The following is a 20,767-nucleotide window of genomic DNA, read 5'->3' on the forward strand; positions in this document are numbered from 1 at the left end:
TTTGATTCTCTGCTTCTATGTCTGGACTTGGAGACACATTCTCCTGTGTTTCAACTTTGGGGCTCTGTCAGAGAGACACAGATCTCCTGCTTCAGGGAGATGTGTTTGCAAGAACAGAATAGGACTTGAGTAGGAAAGGTGACTGGAGGGGGATTCTGTGTGTGCTTTGGCCCCTCCTCCACCTCCCCTAGCCACCCTCCTCCAACTCCCCTAGCCACCCTCCTGCTGGCTGGGGCTCAGTACCACAGGAGGGAAGCCTGTGTGTGTATGTGTGCACAGCAAACACCAATAAAGGGACCAGCCAGCCCCAAGGAGAGGAGGCCCACGGGCAGGATTTCTATTCCATCCGCAAACAGATCAGACTTAAACTCACCACAAAATCTCCTAGTCCTTCACGCTGTTCAGGGGAACATCTGCACTCTCACTTTCTCTTTGAACCATATGCTCTTGTTCCTCTTGGGTTCCAGAGAATTCAGGCTTCACGGAAAGTGTTGCCACTGCCTCTAGACTCCCTCCGCTCAGCTCTACCTCCCTCTCCTGTGATGATCCTTGTCTGAATTCTTCAGCTGTTCCTGACTCTTGCCTCCCATCAATGCTCCCTGCTCCTTCCCCCTCTCCCAGCGACCTCACACCCTGAGTGGCCTCCACTTCCCCTCCCTCTTGACCCTGTCCTAGCCGCTGGCCCTGCCCCTCCAGATGGAAAGTTTCCTGGAGAACTCCCTCCCCAGGCTCTGCTGCTGATGTCACTGTCACCTCTTCCCTGCTCAGCCCTGTTTCCTCGGCTGCCACCCTCTCTGCAGCTGCTGTTTTACCCAGCGCCTCATCCCCTCTGTGCCATGTTTCCTCCCAAGCAACATCTGAGAAGGAGGAGGCTCTATTTGCTACTGTTTTCCCCTTAGCTGTCTTTGAATCTGCCAACACCTCCCTCCTCTCTGCTGCTCCTCCTCCTGGATATAGATCTTCCTCATCCAGGACTGCTCCTCCTCTTGTCGCCCCATCCCCCTCTGTGTTGCTATCCTTTATCACCCTTGTCACTCTTGTCCCCAGAGTGTGCTCTTCCTCCTCCTCCTCCTCTGGGTCCCCACCCACCGCTTCTTCACTAAACTTTTCCACTATCATGGAATCTCTCTCAGGAACATCTTCCTCGGTCATCATCATGATCCCTGTTCCTCCTGGCCCCTGAAAAGGTTCTTCTTCGTCCCTTGTCTGCATTCCTGCAAGGCAATCTGGGTCCTGGGTTGCACACTTTGCAGCCTCTAATGTGCCCTCTCCATCATGGTGGGGTCCCTGCCCCTGCTCTGGTAGAGCCACATTCTGCTGGCCCAGCAGCCCTGCTCTGTCCCTGTGCTCTGTGTTGCTAGCTTCATTCAAGCTTTCCCCTCTTTCTTCTTTCCTCAGAGCTGTTATTTTCTCCAGTGACTTTTCAAATCCATGTGCTACTTCAAACAAGGTCACCTGTCTTTCTTTCAGTGAATCTTCTAGAAGCCCTGAATCTTGAGTCATTTCAGTTGTCTCTGTGGGTTCTGCATCCTCAGCATCCGATTCTATTTCATTTTCAGGCTCTTTGGTCTGTTCCTCAGATCTCTCTTCCTTCACTGCTTCCCCCTCTTCCCCTTTATGTTTTCGCTCCTCTTCTAAAGTGTCTTCATCCTTAGCTGCAATTGACCTTGTCACCTCTTCTCTCTCAGATCCAATCTCCCTCAGAGGTGTTCGGGGCCTCTCTGCTTTCCTCCCTTCTCCTGCTGCCTCTGACTCTTCTGGTAATGGTTCCTTCGGTTCCTTCCTGTCTTCCTTATCATCTTCTGCCTCACTCCCAGTCTCCGCCCTGGCTGCACCTTCCTCACAGAGTTCTTCTGGGCTGCCCTCTGAAAGCCCCATCTGCCTTGCCCCTGCCTCTCCTGTGGAGATGCTCAAGGCGGGTTCTGTTTCCAGAACCTCCTTCCTTTCTTTGCCTGGTTCCTTTCCCCCAACTATTGCCTCTTGTGAACCATCCTCTCTCTCAGATGCTGTGTCTTCAATGGGTCCCATGTCCTCCTGCTCTGTGAGTGCTTCCTCTTCACTCGCGTCCACATCTGGCTTTGGGGGCCCTGCCTCACTCAAAGCCACCCCTCTGTCAGCCACTTCCATCTTTGGAGTTGTTGGTGGCTCTCTCAGGGCAGCTGCCTCCTGAATATGCTCTGTGCTCAGGGCTGTGGTGTTTGTAAGCACTCCCTCCTCCATATCCTGCTCCCCTTCAGAACCTGCCTGCTCTGTCCCAAGTACAGTTTGCCTCAGGGACTGCTCTTGAGGAACCTCTCCTTCACTCAGACCCACAGAATCTCTTCCTGCTGCTATTCCTGTGGCTTTGAACCCTTCTGGGCCCTGCCTTCCATCCCCTTCTGCTTCCTCCTCTGTCCAACTTGCCATGCACAGAGGCACCTTGCTGTTCTCTGTGGGTTGCTCTGCAAGTGCTAGAGGCCCTGCTGTTGTTTGCCACGCCCCCAGGGGAGCCTCCTTAATGCCCACCCCATCCCTGAGCTCTGCATCCTGGTGTTGGGGAGCAGCAGTAACTTCCTCCCCTGCTTCTTTCTTCTGCAGTGTGACCTGCTCAGATTCCTTCTCCGAGTGGAAGGGTGCCCTTTCCTCCACTATAAAATTCCTATTGGGTGCTATAAAAATAAGGGTAGAAAACAAGGTTACTTTAATCAAAGTGAACAAAGGAGAAGGTAATATATATAAACTTACATAATATTTAGAAGAGATTTAATATGTTACCAAGGAGATTTATATTATGTATAAAACTTGTCCTCAGTTGGTTCTATCATGCCACGGAGTATAATATGTACAATGTTTTAATAATGGCCTTTCATTATAAAAAGAAATGCTTTCAAATTTAATGGATACATTGATATTAAAGAAAAAATGAACATCAGAAATGCTGAAAATAAGCAAACAAAAAGCTTTCATGTCCCTATGTTTTAGAATCAGTAAATCCTCTCTCAAACCCCCTAATTTTACTTGAAATATTGACTTACAGAAAATTTTTTAAAATAAGAAAAAATAGCATTCTATTTTCTTAAAAATCACCATTTCTTATAGCACCATAATGTAGCATAATATGACTGCCTTCTGACTACATTTCTGCTGTGTGGGTATATAGCAACACAGTCATGACATAGAAACGGTAATCATAGCACATAATACTTTAAGTATTTTAAGATACTATATCAAAAAAAATCTTGTAGCTCAAAGTCAGATTTTGGGTTTCTTGTTTTGTTTTGTTTACTAAAGACACCAATTTGTACTATAGGTCAGGATACCTACCATCTATGTTCAGAAATTGATTTGTCTTTGGCAAAATAGAATCACAGAGCAAGAGAAGACTTTGTATTCGGGCATAATTTTCTACATAAATAACTTTCTTGAAGTATTTCATAAGTGCTCATCCATGATTCCCTGGCCAATTGACATGTATTCACTATTACATTTCAAAAAATATTAGGTTTGCTACATTCTCAAAAAGGCTTGAAATATGGGCTGGGGATGTAGCTCCATTGTAGAGTGCTTGCTTTGCATGCCCAAGGCCCTGGGTTTGATCCTCAGCACCACAAAAAAAAAAAAAAAAAAAAAGAAAGAAAGAAAAAAGCCTCAAATAGATTTTATTATTAAACAAAAACACGTTTTTTGAATGATGCATGCAAAATAAGTAAATTCATGTCATAACAAATACCCAAAACTTAAATTTTTCAGATGAAGAATAGTATTGATGATGGTAGAAGCTTCAAAAATTGTCTTCTTAATACTTTTTTTTTTTCATCTAAACTTTTTCAATTATAAAAGACCCTGGGTTAGATGCTGTCAAATAAGTTACCATATCTGGGTGTCAATCTCTAACAATCCTGTATACTCATGAAGTCAGCAAGTGTACCTTTGTTTTCTCACTTGCTTACCTGGCTGGCTCTCTTACCGGCAACACCAATATGCACAATTCAACAGAAATTAAATGCCTTTTTCTGATTTCTTGTCTATTCTTACACTCCATTCAAGACTGTTGCCACCCCATTATTTCTCCTAACCCAAAACATGGCTATCTTTGCTGCATTCCCTCAGTCTCTTGCCAGCTGCTATGACAGACTATTTTGAGGTAAGGTAATCATAACTGATATGACATTTCCCTTAATAATATATTTGGAAAGTAACTTGAGTCTTATTTAAGAAGAATAAAATAGAAATTTCAGGTTCATCCATGGGTCTGAGGTTGACTTTTATGGTGGTCCTCTGTGCATAACAGCAATTATTTCTAAATTGTACCTAAAAGCTCCCAAAGGGAAATGTAATGTGGACCCAAATTATATACTCAGAGAACATGTAGCAAGTTCATCTGAGAATATGGTCCATTTTATTTCATTACAGATTATTACTACATTGGAAACAAAACTACATTGAAACAATGAGAAACTACAATGTGTGTCAAGTCTCTTTAATGTTATATCTTGCTGTTCAAATTCCTGCATGAAAATATCATTAAAAAGTCAGTTACGAAAAAGTTTAAAATATTCTGTTTTTTGAGAGTTGGCCTCTAAATTTATGGATTAATTAAAGAGCATTCAGGAAAACAAGGGAATAAAATTGCCTAGTCACATGTAATAATACACTGTGTCTAAATTCTGAGGGAGAGAGCACCAGTGAATCCAGCTGAGCTATTATGTGAATGTACACACTACAGGGAAGTCGTGCATGACATTCCTGAGGCAAGGGAAAGAGAGTAATTGAAGGCTTTCTAAGAAATATCAGTATAAAAACACGACACACGTTTTTTGAAACTTCATGAGCTTTTGGAAAAAAAAATTTAGTATAAGAGAGCAAGCACTATTCATAAACTGGCAATTTGTTTTAATGGAGTGTATGTGGCAATCAGACCTGAGTGAGGATGCCAGTTCTCCACTTACTGGCTGTATGAACTCGGGAAACAATACCTCTCTAGTCCTTCATTTTTATATCATTAAAATGGGAATTGTCATGATTGGCTCACAGAATTCTCTTTATAGCAAATAAGAGAGTTTCTATAAAATGCTCAGGACAGTGCCAACACACAGAAAACCCTACCAAATCATTCCTCCAAACCCTTTCCGCCTACATCTCACAATTAATTGATTTTCTTGCTTGAATTAGACTTGATCAATAACTACTATGGCTGCATTGAAAAAGGAATGATTGAGGAGCGTACCGGAATTCCTTTATCAGAATGTGCACTGCAAAAGCTCCAGGGTCCGCTCCTGTAACACACTGCTTATTCAAATGCCACCTGGCCCTCTTCATGTTGTGCCAGGGAAATGGATCTCACCTTGTGTCTTCTACCAGCATCCACGAAACTGTGGCTAGCTAAGCTATTTGCTTGGAAGTAGGGTAAAATATCAAATGTGTTTGATAACAAAAATGGGAAGTGGGATAATGTAATCATATGATGAATTAAAATAATAACCCCATATGCGTATACATATGACATTCCTGAGGCAAGGGAAATATATATGTATATACACACACACACACACATATATTCCAATCAGAACCTATAAAAAGCCATTCACAAAATATAAGAAGGACTGGTGTTAAGGACAAGGAATCTGACCAAATATCTATGAGTCATGGTCTGTTAAATAAATCTCTCATTGGTAATCTTGTAGTTAGAATACTCATTATGAAGAGACAGGTCACATGTGGATGGCATTAAGTTTTTTCCTAATTGAAAGAAAGAAAGAAAGAAAGAGAAAAAAAGAAAGAAAGAGAATTTTAAATGAATCATTGTGAAATGTGATGTGCCTTGCCTCTTGGTGTCTCCAACTGGGTCAGTTAAGGAAAATTCATCTACTTGGTCAACTACATGGAAACGGCTATAAAATAAGATTTCATCTGAAAATCCCTATCAGAATTTTAGAACCCAAAGTTCTTTTTAAAAAATTCTTAGATATCAATGTATTTAAAAAAATAGCAACATTCATAGCTGATACCAGTTTTAAACTCCCCTATCAGTCTCTGAACCACATCCTGCAATCATATTCATTAGATGAAAAGAAAAAAAAAAGTGGCCAAGGAAGAAATAAGAATAGGAAGATGAAAAATGAAAACGATCCATCTTTTGCAGAAGATTTCTGAAGGTCTTTCCTAGGTAATGATGTGTCCTTACCTCCACCTGTGTCAATCTCCAGCTTCCACGTGGGCTTCCCCCCCTCATCTGTGCTGCTAACATCAGACTCGGCGTCATAGTGGCAGTGGCAGCCCGGTGCCAAGGCTTCACTTATTATCTGTCCAACTGATTGGAGATCATATAAAATATCAAAAGGTTTAAAAGCAGGTCATGGGAACATTGCTGAGTTATTTCACATCATTCAAGCAAGTGGGGTTGATTTAAATGCATTCACATTAAAATGTGACCTTGCCTTTAAAATCTATGAAGATTAAACTACTCCCATGCTATGATTTCAAAAGAGGAAACACAATGCATAAAAGAAGATCGTGAAGTAAAGAGACACATGCAAAGAAATACCTGTATTGAAAAAGACAACAGCCAGAAGCAGTGACCTTTTGCCAAATGCACATGCAATGAAATGATTGGAAAAGCAATTTGATTGCCTTTTATTTTCTAGAAACATATGTTAGAAACGTATGTTATGGCTTTTATGACACCAGTCATCGCCGCTCTTTTACAATTCTAAAACTTCCAGAGCTGACTACACTACGAGCATTTCATTCATTAGTATATTTTAGTGATTTGACCCCTCAATACTCACTCCATATGGACAGAAGCAATAAAAAGCTATTACATGATGCCTATAAATTTAATAGAAAAAAAGACACTGTGTTATCTATAGCTGGTTGTTAGCATGGACTTCACGTCCATAGAGACCTAGTTCCAGTTACATATTTCATACTAACTGTACCATCTTGGACAAGTTTTTGGCCTAAGTCTCAGTTTATCCATCTGTCAAAAAGAAATAAGCAAGTCGATGGTTATTGGGAGGATAAATGAAGTAATGTCTGTAGAGAATGCTCATCTTCTACTTATTTTCAATTGTCTATGCACTTGATAAATACTAGCTGTGATGATGATGGTGGTGGTGGTAATGATGATGGTGGTGATGAAGATGGTGACAGTGGTGAGCATTGATCATAAGTATTATTAACCAGTGTGATTTATGCAAAACTGTCAAGTCAGGTAAGTTTGTGCTTAGTTTCTGACAATTCCCTTTCTACCTCCCTTGCTGTCATCTGATGATCCATGTATCTAAATCCCCTGTATCTACTGTCATGCCACCTTCTGGTTAAGAAAAGTTCACTCCAGTAACACTAGATCTAGATCTGCCTTCTGGGGTAGAAACATTTCTTCAAAACTCACTCCTCCCTCCCTTCCTTTCTCCCATCTTCCTGCCTGGCTGCCTTTGTTTTCCTGTGATATTATGACACAACTAAGGACTATGCTTTGAGAGAAACAGAACTAGAATGTCATCTCTTGCTTAAAGTGAATAACTAAGACATAATGACTTACTAATCTCTCTGTTTGGAAACAAATAGTGAGATATCAGTCTCAAGTAGGTTTTAGTGGGGGAACGTTAACTAACTCTATTACTCTCAAGACAAACATGGAAATGAAAAGAGGAACATTATCTAGTTCAAATATATTCTCTTTTTAAATTTTTGGAATATCACTTTCCTAATTCATCCAATAGACCAAATGAAAAAAAAAATATCCTTATAATACTGTAGTTCAAAGATGACATCAACTCGTGGCAATTGTTACAGATGGATTTGTTTTCAAGTCCATTTTTATTTCAGGGAGTTTATAAACATAGCACATATATAATTCACACTATAATAATGTGAATACCACATATCTAAAAAGTCTAAATAAGTAGTGGTTTTGTTCTTTGCATATAAATTCATTCTGCTGACTGAGCAATGGAAATCACAAGGATGGTAGGACCAGGGGAGGGGAGTCAGACTTAGTAGCAATTATATGAAGTGTTGCCAACAAAACATCTATGTCTTTTCCAAGCAGTCTACAGGCTGTAAAAAATATGACTTGAAATAATAATAATAAACAATAATTAAGCAGTTAGCAGCTATTGAACCAAAAGACTATTCTAAGAAGCCGAACAGTAGTACTAGCATAAGCTAAAAATGACAACTCACTCGGAATGGACAGTGCCGCTTCTTAACTGCTTTGGCACTGTAATCACCACTTCCCACATCTGCTGGTTCGCCCTGGAGGCTTAGGCTTTGGAAGTAGATGACAGCCTGTATAGTTAGGTGTTGCCGATTTCAGGTTTAGCGAGAATGGGACTCTGGCCTAAGTATCAAGGACTTCCTAGGTGTTAGACCAGAAAAGGCCTCACTTGGACATTTTTCTCAGATGTTCTTCTGAAACTGAAACTTAAAAGCAAGAACTTGGCCAGTGTCTAACCTCAACTCTTTTCCACCCCTAGGAATAGAGGACTGTGCACGCTGAGACTCCTGTGTCAGCAATGTGACTTATCACTTTGTTCCCTCCATCTGTTTAGCCCTTCATCTCTTAAGGCTCCTGTCCTTTACTGCTCTATAAAGGTGTCCACTAAAGGCAAAGGTAATTGTCAGTTCTCACAGCGTTAGCAAAATGGAATAGTCTCATGCAGAGAATTTCTTAGAAATGCACCTTTTCCACTCAAATGATGTGGGATTCTTTAAGATACTGTACAAAATGCCAAAATATATGTTAGCCTTTCTATTGTGAAAACGAATATATTTCAGAATAATATATATATTGTATTTTTCCTAAATATGAAAATAACATATATTCCTTATTTAAAGCTTGAAAAGACAAAGAAGTACAAAGAAGGAAACAAAAATTATCCATGGTTCTGCCACTCAGAGATAACAACTAGTAAACATTTGGATGGATTTTCAAGTATTTTTTACTTAACTCTTACTGTAGTTAGCATTTTATATTCCATGTTTTTCATTTAGCATTGTATTTTATTCTTTTATATCAATAAGTAAAAAGATTATTTAATAACAAATAGGATGTTCTAATAAAGTCCTACTAAATTTAGTTCACTAAAAATTGCCTCTTGTTGAATATTGAGTTGTTTTCATTAATTTGTTTTGATACAGCTATTTAAAATACTTTGAATCATTGGTATACATATTTTTGACCATTCCCTTAGGATACATTACTAGATTTTGAATTCCTGGGTCAAAAAGAACCTTTTAGAAATGTTTGATAAGTTTTTAAATATGCTTTTAAAAAGAAATACCAATTAATTATTTTACCTGTAAATCATCAAGAGAACTATTTCCCTACATAATTGCCAACAATTCCATAATTTTTGAAGATTCTTTTAGTATTTGATAAAAATTAAAAAGATATTTCAATATTAGTAGGTTAGCTTCCTTTTGTGAATTTCCTGCTACATGCTGGAAATTATGTTCTTCTGGTAGAGTGGTTGCTTATTTCTTCTTGATTTGTAAGAACTCTTTGTGTATCATGTATATCAGCCCTTTGTCATATAGATGTTGGAAAACTCTCTTTATATTTTCACTTTTCTTTTGCTATAGTTTTGTTGCTGCTGCTGTTATAAAGAATTTTATATTACTCAATACTATTTCTTTCAAGTCAGCTTTAACATTATCTTTAGGATTCTGATACATTCTATATTCAATTTAGAATTTAATCTCATAAAATTATCAGCATCTTTATATTTGATTTTCTTTTTTTTTTAAATTTTTTATTGTTGGTTGTTCAAAAACATTACATAGTTCTTGATATATCATATTTCACACTTTGATTCAAGTGGGTTATGAGCTCCCATTTTTACCCCATATACAGATTGCAGAATCACATCAGTTACACATCCATTGATTTACATATTGCCATACTAGTGTCTGTTGTGTTCTGCTGCCTTTCCTATCCTCTACTATTATATTTGATTTTCTATTCAAATACTTGGATTGACTTCTCATTTATCCCACTTTCTTATACACTCCATATCTGTTATACCTTCCCTTCTGATACATCCCTGGAAGTATGACTGTATGTATCGCTCACTTATTATTCTTTATTAAGTATTTTTTGGTAATTGTTATATTTTGAGTTATTTGAGGCAATAGTTTGAAATTGATCACCATATAAAAACCATTTGTTGTTTCTAATAACTGTATAATTAATAATCTAGGGATTTGTATTAATCTCTTAGACACAAAAATTATTTAGAGTACTGCTTTTATACCTACAATTGGGGTGGTTTAGTTAATTATATTTTGTGAATAATTTCTTGATTTATTATATGTATCATTACATGTGGATTCAACAACTTCTACTCTGTGATGCTGGAAAGAAAGACACATAGCAAATAATAATTATCTGATAAACTGACCTTCTAAATTATAAAATTATTACAATTATTTTTATGTCCTTATTTATTATGAAAAGTACTAATTATGTTCATACAAAAATGAGAGCTGTTATTCTTGTATTTTCCTTTGAAAGAGTGTGATTTGCTTCTTGGATGCTCTCAAATTCCAGTTGGATGCATATCTTTCTCAGAAGCATTAAGCTGAAGTAGTTACCGATTCCAATTTAGTGACCCAAGAGCTAGAGGGGAAAGGAAAGGAAGGGGGGGGTTGGAGTCCTCTTGGCAGAATTGTGATTCCATTGTTAATGACTTTAGGATTGCAGAAGCTGCCAGCCAGACCCCCAATCTGGCGCTGCCATCTTTGGGTGGGAAGAGTCTCTGCTACTTCAGGGAGGGACCTCTACCTCTGAGGGTCTCCATTTGTTGTTTGGTGTTGCCTCCCACAGCTTCCCTGAGGGTTGGCAATGCTGAAGAATTCTGTGATGTCTCAGGAACATCTTTCTGCTTTCCCAACAGCTTCTAACTTCTACTCTCTAACTTAAGGTCTAAGATTATCTCTTTTTTTAAGTCCATGAGGCTATGCCTCTTTCTCACGGGAGATAAACTAAAGATAGCACCTGACATCTTTTTACTAATTTGCCCTCACGTTGCAATTATTTTTAATTATGTGGTTCCTGAACAGTAATTTCCCCAGATTCAAGAGCAAACTTTTTCACCTTTTAAAAAAATCTTTTAAATTGACAATTTTTTTTGTATTTTTTTTCCTCTTTCAAATAGAACAGAAGGAAGGAGACCTCAGACATCTGAGCTCAACTACTGTTTCACAGAATTTTTCTGATTAACATTCTTAAAGGTTGACTTTTAGCCTTCATATCACTGCCGCTATGTCAATGCAGAAACTTAGAAACACACTGCAATAATTTAAATGTTTTGGTGGAAAGAGACCAAATCACTACATCTTAAAATTTAGGCTATCATAAATGGGATATTAAAAGTTCACTTTTTAATATCTACTAGTCAAGATGAAAATAGAATTATTAGTCACAAATATTTACTAAATTTAAAAACAACAGTTATGATCATTTTTGAAGTTGTTTATTTACATGGTTTAAGTGGATAATTTGGAAACCTTCAGAGAGAAATTCTTTCCCTGAAAGTGTGAGTTGAAGAAAAACTAACTATTTAGAATGATGATGATGATGAAGGTTATGATTTTGCAGGTGGACACATTACAGGGTAGCATTTTGATATTTCTGATGCTTCTGTAATTTTTCTGTGCTCATTTTGTTCCTTGCTTTCTCCCCACCCCCACATCTTCTAGGCAATTTTTTCTCTGTTAAGATAATGCTAAAAGGGGCAGAACAAAGCCACAGTATTTCTTTCCTGTAATTACCTATTATCTATGATAAGGCTTCAGATGTCATTACTGCCCAGCTCACATGAAAAGAAACAAACACAAAAGAATAAGAAGGAAAGTAAAAGAAATCATCTAAGAACTTCAACTTATTTTATATTATGGAAGATATATAAATTTTGTTTATCTGTTCATTTTGTTGTTTAGAGTACCAAATATTTTCTAGTCAACAGTGTCTGTGGAAGAGTTTGAGTCATAAAATGTCGAAGGAAAGTGAAAAACACTAGTGTATATAATCATATAACTTTAAAATTTATAAGTCATGAAACAAAAAAATGTCATTTTATTCTTTTGTACTTACTTTACTTATCATTATCAATCCTTATTATCAGTTCTCTTTTCCAGGCTCTCAAATGTCAAAACACAAGTGTCCTCATTGGAAGACAATACATCCTGTACATTCTCCATCTTACATGGTTAATAACATTCAATTCACTTCCTCTCCTCTGCTTGTTTTAAAACAAAACAATACAACCCACTTTAAAACATGCTAAGAATCCTTTACAATTCAATACCAAAAAAAAAAAGTGTCAAGAACTTTTTATAAGAATTAAGAAAGCCATAAAAGCAACATAAAGATATACTCAAATTCATTCCAAGTTTGTAATCACCTTGAAAAGTATCCCTATGCTTCAATCATTCTTTGTATGGCCTATCAATTATCTTTCCAACAACTCACCATGATTTACATCATCTACCTACACAGTAAAGATAGTCTCGTGTTACCTCTGACATTGAAACATGGCCCACAAAAACCCAGGATTTATTACAAACTCAAGGTCACAGCTGTTCAAAGATGAGTTTTATCATCTTATACTATCTTTTCAAAACTTCCAGATCATGTCATTTGAATCCAATCTCCTAATAAATTCCACCACATGGCCTATAGCTTTGCTCCTCTCACTTCTTATTACACCACCATTCTCTCTCCTGTCCACTTCACTCCCAGCACACTGGCCTCCTTTCCAAATCCTTCATTCAGCAACTATGCTCCCAACCCCCAGCCTTTGCTCCTGCTGGACTCTGCTTCATGTACTCTTTCTGCAGACTCATCTCTGTGCTTTGTTCAAATCTCTGTTTAAATGCCCTTTAGTAGCAAGGCTATCCCTCAAAATATCACTTCTTCAAACCATCACTCCATCCCCTCATCCTGCTTTTTCTTCTAATGCACATCCCACATACCCAATATTACATGCCTATTTTCCACTGGTTAGGGATATTTCCTTCCTAGAATATAAACAACATGTAGACAGGTTCCAATTATGTTCACAAGAACAGTGTGTGACGTAAAGCAAACGTCCAACATATATTTACTGACAGAAGAAATCTATTGGAACAAACTCTATATTTCCACAATTTATTCAAAAGTGGTATTTTGACCTCAACTTATATCACATGATTTTCTTCTTTCATCAAGACCATTTTATCCTGCCTACATGATGACAAAATTGCATTTTACCTTTGTCACATTATTTAGCATTAAATGACCTGCCCAAGCACTATAACTATTCTTGATTTACATATAAAAATATAAAATACTTCCATATGCATTTTAAATTATAACTTAAAATTTTTATTTTATTTATAACATTATATAAATTTTATTACCTTCATATGTTAATGTATCTGCTTTTTCCTCTACTAGAATATACTCAAATATTATGTCACAAAGCGTTGAGAGCTTAAATTAAAAATAATGAAAAAATAAACATATTAAAATAAAATATTCTATATAATACTGAATTAATTTCCAAGAACACTATTCTCATTGCTCCTAACAATTATAATCTTATACTTTATCTTCTTCACTGTATATATAACACATCTTTTATAAAAATTTACCTGTTGATTGCTAGGACAAAGCCAATTAAAATACATTATAAAATAATGAAAAGGAAAATATTTTATGCCATCAACTTAAATGACATGAAAGCAGTGACTGTATTTTATTTATCTACTGCCATGTTCAAGTGAAACAATTCATATTAAATTGAATTAGCTTATTATTAATGTCTATTAGCTTAGACACTACAAAAACATCATTATTTGCAGGTAATTTTTGAGCCTACAGATCTATTGTTAACATAATCACAGTTTTTATTCTAATAGAAAAATGATTAATTCAGTACCATACAAATGTAAGAAATGGTTTTTATATACTATCTCAGCCCTTACTTCATTTTGACCTAAGGGTCTAGTCAGAGATATAAACAAAATACACTCATTTAGATCTTATGACTTCACAAGATTTCTGGTCTAATTTACATAAACTGTGCTTTTAAGCATATAACCATGGCTCTGTCCCTCTCTTCCTGAGCTATCTAACTGAAAATTCAGTTCAGAAAGAAAAGCTTGTCATCACTCACCTTTTCTTTGGCATCAATATTAACTGTATGAACTATGCAGTGAATACCTGGTGGTTTTAACCTGAAATGTTCTTATAAAATTTTATTCACATAAAAGAATTTGAGAATATTTATAACTTCCCTTAATCCATTATTTAAGTGTTTACAAGTATATTACATCATTTCCTTGAATATTTATATTTAAAAAGCATTAGTGCTCAACTGTAACAATCTATCCATTCCTTGGGTTTTTGATAGCATTAATCTTTTACATTATTCTGAATATATTATGTTGTCTTTGCTTTGTTTTATTTCTTAGTGTCTTATTTTGCAGTGTGTTTTGTATTTCCTGACTCTGGGCTTCTGAAACCAAGAAATTTTGTTCTTTTGAGGACAATGAGCCATAGAACAAAACTGAATTCTTATGCAGTTGGAAACATATTTTAAATAAAATTTGCAGTCATAAAATACTTCTGGAATATAAAATAACAGGTAGGGTTAATAAGAATAAAACAGAGATGTGTGCTAAGGAAAAAAGACATCCAAAATAAAATGTTAAGTGTAAAAAATTAAGTTGCAGAACAAAATGAATTATATGTTCCCATTTGTATATAAAAGCAATATATGCATGTGTGCATTTTGATATATTTATATCATAGATGTGGCATATCATTTTATCATATACATGTATATACTGAAATATATCTATATATACCCCTAACACTCATATATATCAATTTCTCTAAAATGTCTAGAATCATAAACACAAAAAATAACTGATATACACTTTTATCTCTGGGAAACAGTAAAAGTTAGGTAAGGAAGACACTTACTTTGACTTTATTCTTGTATGTTCTATAATGTTTACAATTGTAAAACAATACTTTGTTAGAAAAGTAGTTTTTCATGACTCCTTTTTCTATTTCTGTGAAGAATATCTTTGGAATTTTGATGGGGATGGAATTGAATCTGTATCATGCTTGGGGTAGTATGACCATTTTTTCAATATTAATATTAATTCTGCCTACCCAAGAACATGGGAGTTCTTTCCATCCTCTAAGGTGTTTTTAAATTTCTTTCTTTAATGTTCTATAGTTTTCATGTAGAAGGTCTTTGCCTCTTTTGTTAGATTGATTCCCAAATATTTTTTTTTTTAGGCTATTGTGAAAGGGATAGTTTTCCTAATTTCTTTTTCACCAGATTTGTTATTAGAGTATAGAAATGCAACTGATTTATGAGTGTTGAATTTTTTTATCCTGTTACTTTGCTAAATTCATTTATGAGCTCTAGGAGTCTTCTGGTGGAGTTTTTTTTTTTTTTTTAGGGGTGGGGAAGGTCTTCTAAATATAGAATCATGTCATTGGCAAATAGATAATTTAAGCTCTTCTTTTCTTACTCATATCCCTTTAATATGCTTCTCTATTTGGAAAAATAAGGGATGCACAATAGCAAAGGTAATACTTGGAAAGAAAAGTGAGGCAGTAGTCATCACAATACTAGACCTCAAATTATGCTGCAGAGTTACAGTAACAGAAACAGCATGGTACTGTCACCAAAACAGGCAAGAAGACCAATGGAATAGAATAGAAGACACAGAGATAAACCCAAATCAATACAATTATCTCATACTAGACAAAGACACTAAAAACATCTGTTGGATAAAAGAGAGCCTCTTTTAAAAATGGTGTTGGGAAACCTGGAAATCTATATGTAGTAGAATGAAATTCAACCTCTATCTCTCACCCTATACAAAAATCAACTCAAAGTGATCAAAAATCGTTTCTGGAATTAGTCCAAAAATACTGCACCTGCTGGAAGAAAAGGTAGACCCAATATTCCAAAACATTGGCTCAGAAACTGACTTTCTTAACAAGATTCCTAAGGTACAAGAAGTAAAATTAAAAGTCAACAAATGGGATGACATCAAATTAAAAAGTTTTCTTTCAGCAAAGGAAACAATCAAGAATGTGAAAAAAGAACCTACAGAATGGAAGAAAATCTTGGCCACCTGCTCCTCAAATAGGGCATTAATATCCAGGATATAAATATAACTAAAAAATTAACACCAAAAAATTAAAAAAAAACAAATAAACCAATCAATAAACGGGCAAAGGAACTAAACAGACATTTCTCAAAAGAAAAAAATGTGAAATATCAATAAGTATATGAAAAATGTTCAACATCTCAATTAGAGAAATGCAAATCAAAACTATACTGAGATTTCATCTCACTCTAGTCAGAATGGTAACTATCAAAAATACAAGTAACAATAAATGTTGGCAAGGATGTGGGGGGAAAGGGTACAATCATACATTCTTAGTGGGGTGGCAAATTAGTGTAACTGCTCTAGAAAACAGTATGGAGTTTCCTCAAAAAACTAGGAATAGAACCACCATATAACCCAGCTATCCCACTCCTCAGTATATACCCAAAGGACTTAAAATCAGCATACTACAGTGACAGCCACATCAGTGTTTACAGCTGCACCATTCACATTAGCTAAGCTATGGAGTCAACCCAGGTTCCCTTCAATAGATGAATGGATAAAGAAAGTGTGATATATAGACAGTGAGTGTTACTCAGCTAAAAAGAAAAATGAAATTATGGCATTTGCTGGCAAACGGATGGAACTGAAGACAATCATGCTAAGTGAAATAAGCCATCCACAGAAAAACAAAGATTAAATACTTCTTTGATATGCAGAAGCTAATCCAAAACAAGGGGAGTGGATTAAAACAATGAAGAGCAAAGGAATAAACAAAGAAGAATAAAATGAAGAAAGGAGGGATGAGGTAGGAAAAGTCAGTGGAGTGAATTTGACATAACTTTCCTATGTGCATGTATGAATATACTATAGTGAATCTCACTATTATATACATCCACATGACACTAATTTTAAAAAAGCACAAGAAAACTATAAGTAAATAGCAGAAAGATCAATAGAGTAAAGGAACGGGAACAGGTGGTAGGAGAAAGGGAGGGGAAAGACAAATACTGGGGACTGAATTAAAACAAATTATATCCAATGCTTCTATAAATATGCCATAGTATATTGTATAGTAATGTGTAACTAAAAAGAACCAATTAAAAAAAAAGGTAAAGAACTTTATCTTAGGGACATTTTAAGGTGTTTTAAATAGGAAAAGTATTTGGAATGATCATCTAAAACGACATTTTAAAAATGAGCTTATAATAGAGAAAAAAATCAATGTTTGGCATAGCTGATTTGTTAAAAAAAAAAAAACTATTTTCTTTAAAGGAATTAGATTTTAGTTCAGTAGGTAAAGGAGACTTTTTGTAGAGTGACCTCTGAAGCCTAGTGCTTTACTTTGTGTTGTAACATCATAGACAACATCATTACATGTGGAAACAATTGCTAAAATGTCTTCATATTTTGCTATTCAATTTGATTAAAGCCATCCACCTTAAAAATAAAAATAGTTTATCAAAACAATTAACTTTTGAACCAGAAACTATTCTTGGAAGCCATCTGAAGGAAATAATTACAAATTTGAAATAATAAAGGTAATTAAGTACTAAAGTACTACTAATAATAATAGTGAAAATAAGAAAATATCCAACATTGTAAAATGGTTTGTACATGAGAAAAATTACAGAATAGAACACAGACATTAAATATGCTTATAAAGATTATATAATAGCATGGAAAATGATCATGGTATAACATTAAGATACAAAGAAGTACACATTTTATAAAAATATGACAACATAGCTTTTGCAACCCTAGGTTTAGAAATATGAAGTTGTTTTTAATTGCAAGATAAACCTATGGATGATTATTTGAAACTATCTTTCTCTATTTTCTAAACGTTATTCCGTGTATGCATTAGGTGAAATGAAGAATAAACATTAATAAAAAGACTTAGCACAAATATTAGAGCTTAACAAAAATAAATAGTCCCTCAACTTGCCATCTACTGTTGAACCTCCCTTAATTAAAAAAAAAATAACTACAAAATGTTTTTAAATTGTTGAAGTTATCAAGTTAAAAACAGGTTTCCAATGTAGTTGAGAAAAAATAATAAACCAATATATTTATCATTTCACTAATCAAAGGAGGGAAAACCCTTCTCTTTTCTAAGTGACATGATCATAGTATATTTCTGCTATTGCTATTCTATTGCCTAATTATAACCTGTTTTATGTGCATCCTACTTTACAAAAGGTAAACAATGTAGCTTTCTGAAGTAGAAACACAAAATAATAATAATATCAATGCTACTACTGAACTTTAACAACTCTACCTTTTTACTTTTTCTTTTGCGGTACTGGGGATTTAACCCAGGGCCTCAGGCATGCTAGGCAAGCGCTCTACCTCTGAGTTACACCCCAACCCACCCCTCTACCTTTTTAATTAACAGCTTTCCAAATTACAAAAATTTTCTGTTATATAATAATCTAGAAATGTTCTGATATACCATAATTTAACCATGAAATCCAAGACCAAAGATTCAAATTATTTTATGAAAGGATTTCAAATACATTTTAACAGGAATTTTGATTCATGCATGGCAAAAACGATTTGAAAATGTTGAGAGTTGTATTATAATTTTAGGGAGGGATTAACAAACTTTTTGGTAAAGGCTCAAAAAGCACATTTCTAGGATTTTCTGGGCCATTTAAAAATATAAACATAATTAGTAGCTTCTACCATGGTTATTATTGATAACTTATTTTAAGGTCATTGCATACTAGTACGTGGAATGCACTTTTATCATCCTGCATTCAACCCCCAAAATTGTATCGGACCTTTAAAGTCCTCAAACCTGTTCTTCATGAAAACTTTCAGAGTATCTCAAAAAAAAAAAAAAAAGGGGGGACTTTTCTTTCTTTGAAGGCTCATGATATTTTGGACCTTCTCTGCTTTTTTGGATAACTACTAAACTTTGTCCAGTTATTTGTGTGTCAAGAACTCTCTAACATGTTTTTTTATTGACTATGATGCTCAGCACATAGTACAATGTTAATATTAACAGTTGAACAGAATGGAAAGAGAACTATTTATCATCCTTCATTCCTAGCTGTGGGCCCCAGGAATAACCACTTTTATGGGCTGAAATATCGACATTAAGTCTTTAAAACACACCTGGATTTTCATCACATTAAAAATTGAAAAATGTTATCATGGAATCAGGAATGGTTTCTGCATTGGCAGGGGACACTGATAAGAGAACAGGGAAGGGGGAAGGGGTGCAACCAGTGACGGGGCACAGGACACTTTGTGAGATCCCTGCATCCAGCTGTCCACTGGTTCTTTCACTATTCTCCCAAAGGTTAGAAAACCATGAGGCCTTCCATGTATCTAAGGTCCTGGGGTCTTCTGATCTGGACATTCCTTAGTCTTGCCATATTAAATGCCACCATCCTACACACCTAGGAAACCCAGGGATCACAAAGAACTCGATTTTATAGAACTCCAAGTCAAGTTTAGGGTGTCTTAGGCAATTCTTATAATTTTACCTAATCTAAATTTCAACTACAAGGATGCAGTAGGAAATCTTTGGCAACTCTGAAACCACTATGCCTGAACTCAAATCCTTGAAAGACCCCAAATTAGCTGTATAATACTTGGCAAAACCTAACCTCTTCAAGACACGTTTTTTTTGTTTTGTTTTTCATCTGTCGAAAAGAGATAACGATTGCATTACCTCAACCTTGGAAAGACTGGGATCTTGCAAGATATGATGAGTTAATATATGCCTTTAGAACTGTGCTTAGAACATGATAAGCTTCTATCAAAGTAAGCTATGGATAAGTGCACACATATAGCTAACAACAAAGAGCGTTGCTAGTATTAAACTCTAAGAAGCCACACATAACCCTTGCAAGCTTTCAGATATGTATTGTGCTTTATTTGATTCTTGAGATAGAATTTCCATAGGAAAGAATATACAGAAAAATAGGAAACACATCGTGTAAGAATTGTCAAATAATTTTTAAAATGCAATAGAAGGAAATCAGCAAGCTGAAAATACATGTATGATTATGTGACAAAGAGACAAAAGGGAAAATATTGAATCCCTCTACCGTATCACAGCAGTATTTCCCAAGTTTGGGCAGTATGCAATGGACAAAATCAGCTTCCATGCATGGGGACAATGGCAAGTCAACTCAGAGGCCATACTTACCCTCTTTCTCCACCTCAGGGAGACCTGCTGTTTTGTCCTTCACCTTAGTGGTGCCTACTTCCCAAAGCTTACTCTTTTCCTTTTCTTCCTTGGAGGTAGGTTTCCTGGACTTCTCAAATAAATTCTCTGCAATCTGTTGGGTTCCTTTCTGCATTTCTTCAAGAACGTTCTCACAGCTTTCCTCTCTTGGCAGAGGCTGGGTCTCCACAGCTGCTTTTGTTATATCTTGGTCTTCAGTTTCAATTTCTAAGGATTCCTCAATTAGATGATGGGATTTTTCTGACTCACCATTTTCACTCAGCTCCTGAGCAGATGAACTTCTAGGACTTTCTTGTGTACTGTTTTCAACATGTACTTCACTGGCTCTTTCTGCAAGATCATCTTCACTGTCACTAGAATATGGGTGACTTCCGGATGAGATTGTTGAAGCTGTTTTAATATAAATGGGAGATAAATATGATGATATTATTGTTGTTCCATAAAGAATCTCATTTA

At 35.7% G+C, this 20,767-nt stretch overlaps 1 protein-coding gene across 1 annotated transcript in view; it reads right to left on the reverse strand.

The window, feature by feature from the left end:
• Positions 1–384: 384 nt before the first annotated feature.
• Erich3 (glutamate rich 3) overlaps positions 385–20,767 on the reverse strand; it is a 73,368-nt gene continuing 52,985 nt past the window's right edge. Inside the window, exons 10-12 of the mRNA XM_071618607.1 lie at positions 20,269–20,713; positions 14,911–14,918; positions 385–2,678 (exon numbers count right to left, since the gene is read on the reverse strand). Of these exons, the coding sequence (XP_071474708.1) occupies positions 385–2,678; positions 14,911–14,918; positions 20,269–20,713 (2,747 nt within the window). The remainder of the gene's footprint in view (positions 2,679–14,910; positions 14,919–20,268; positions 20,714–20,767) is intronic.

The sequence above is a fragment of the Marmota flaviventris genome, chromosome 10 (genome assembly GCF_047511675.1).
Source record: "Marmota flaviventris isolate mMarFla1 chromosome 10, mMarFla1.hap1, whole genome shotgun sequence".
NCBI lineage: Eukaryota > Metazoa > Chordata > Mammalia > Rodentia > Sciuridae > Marmota > Marmota flaviventris.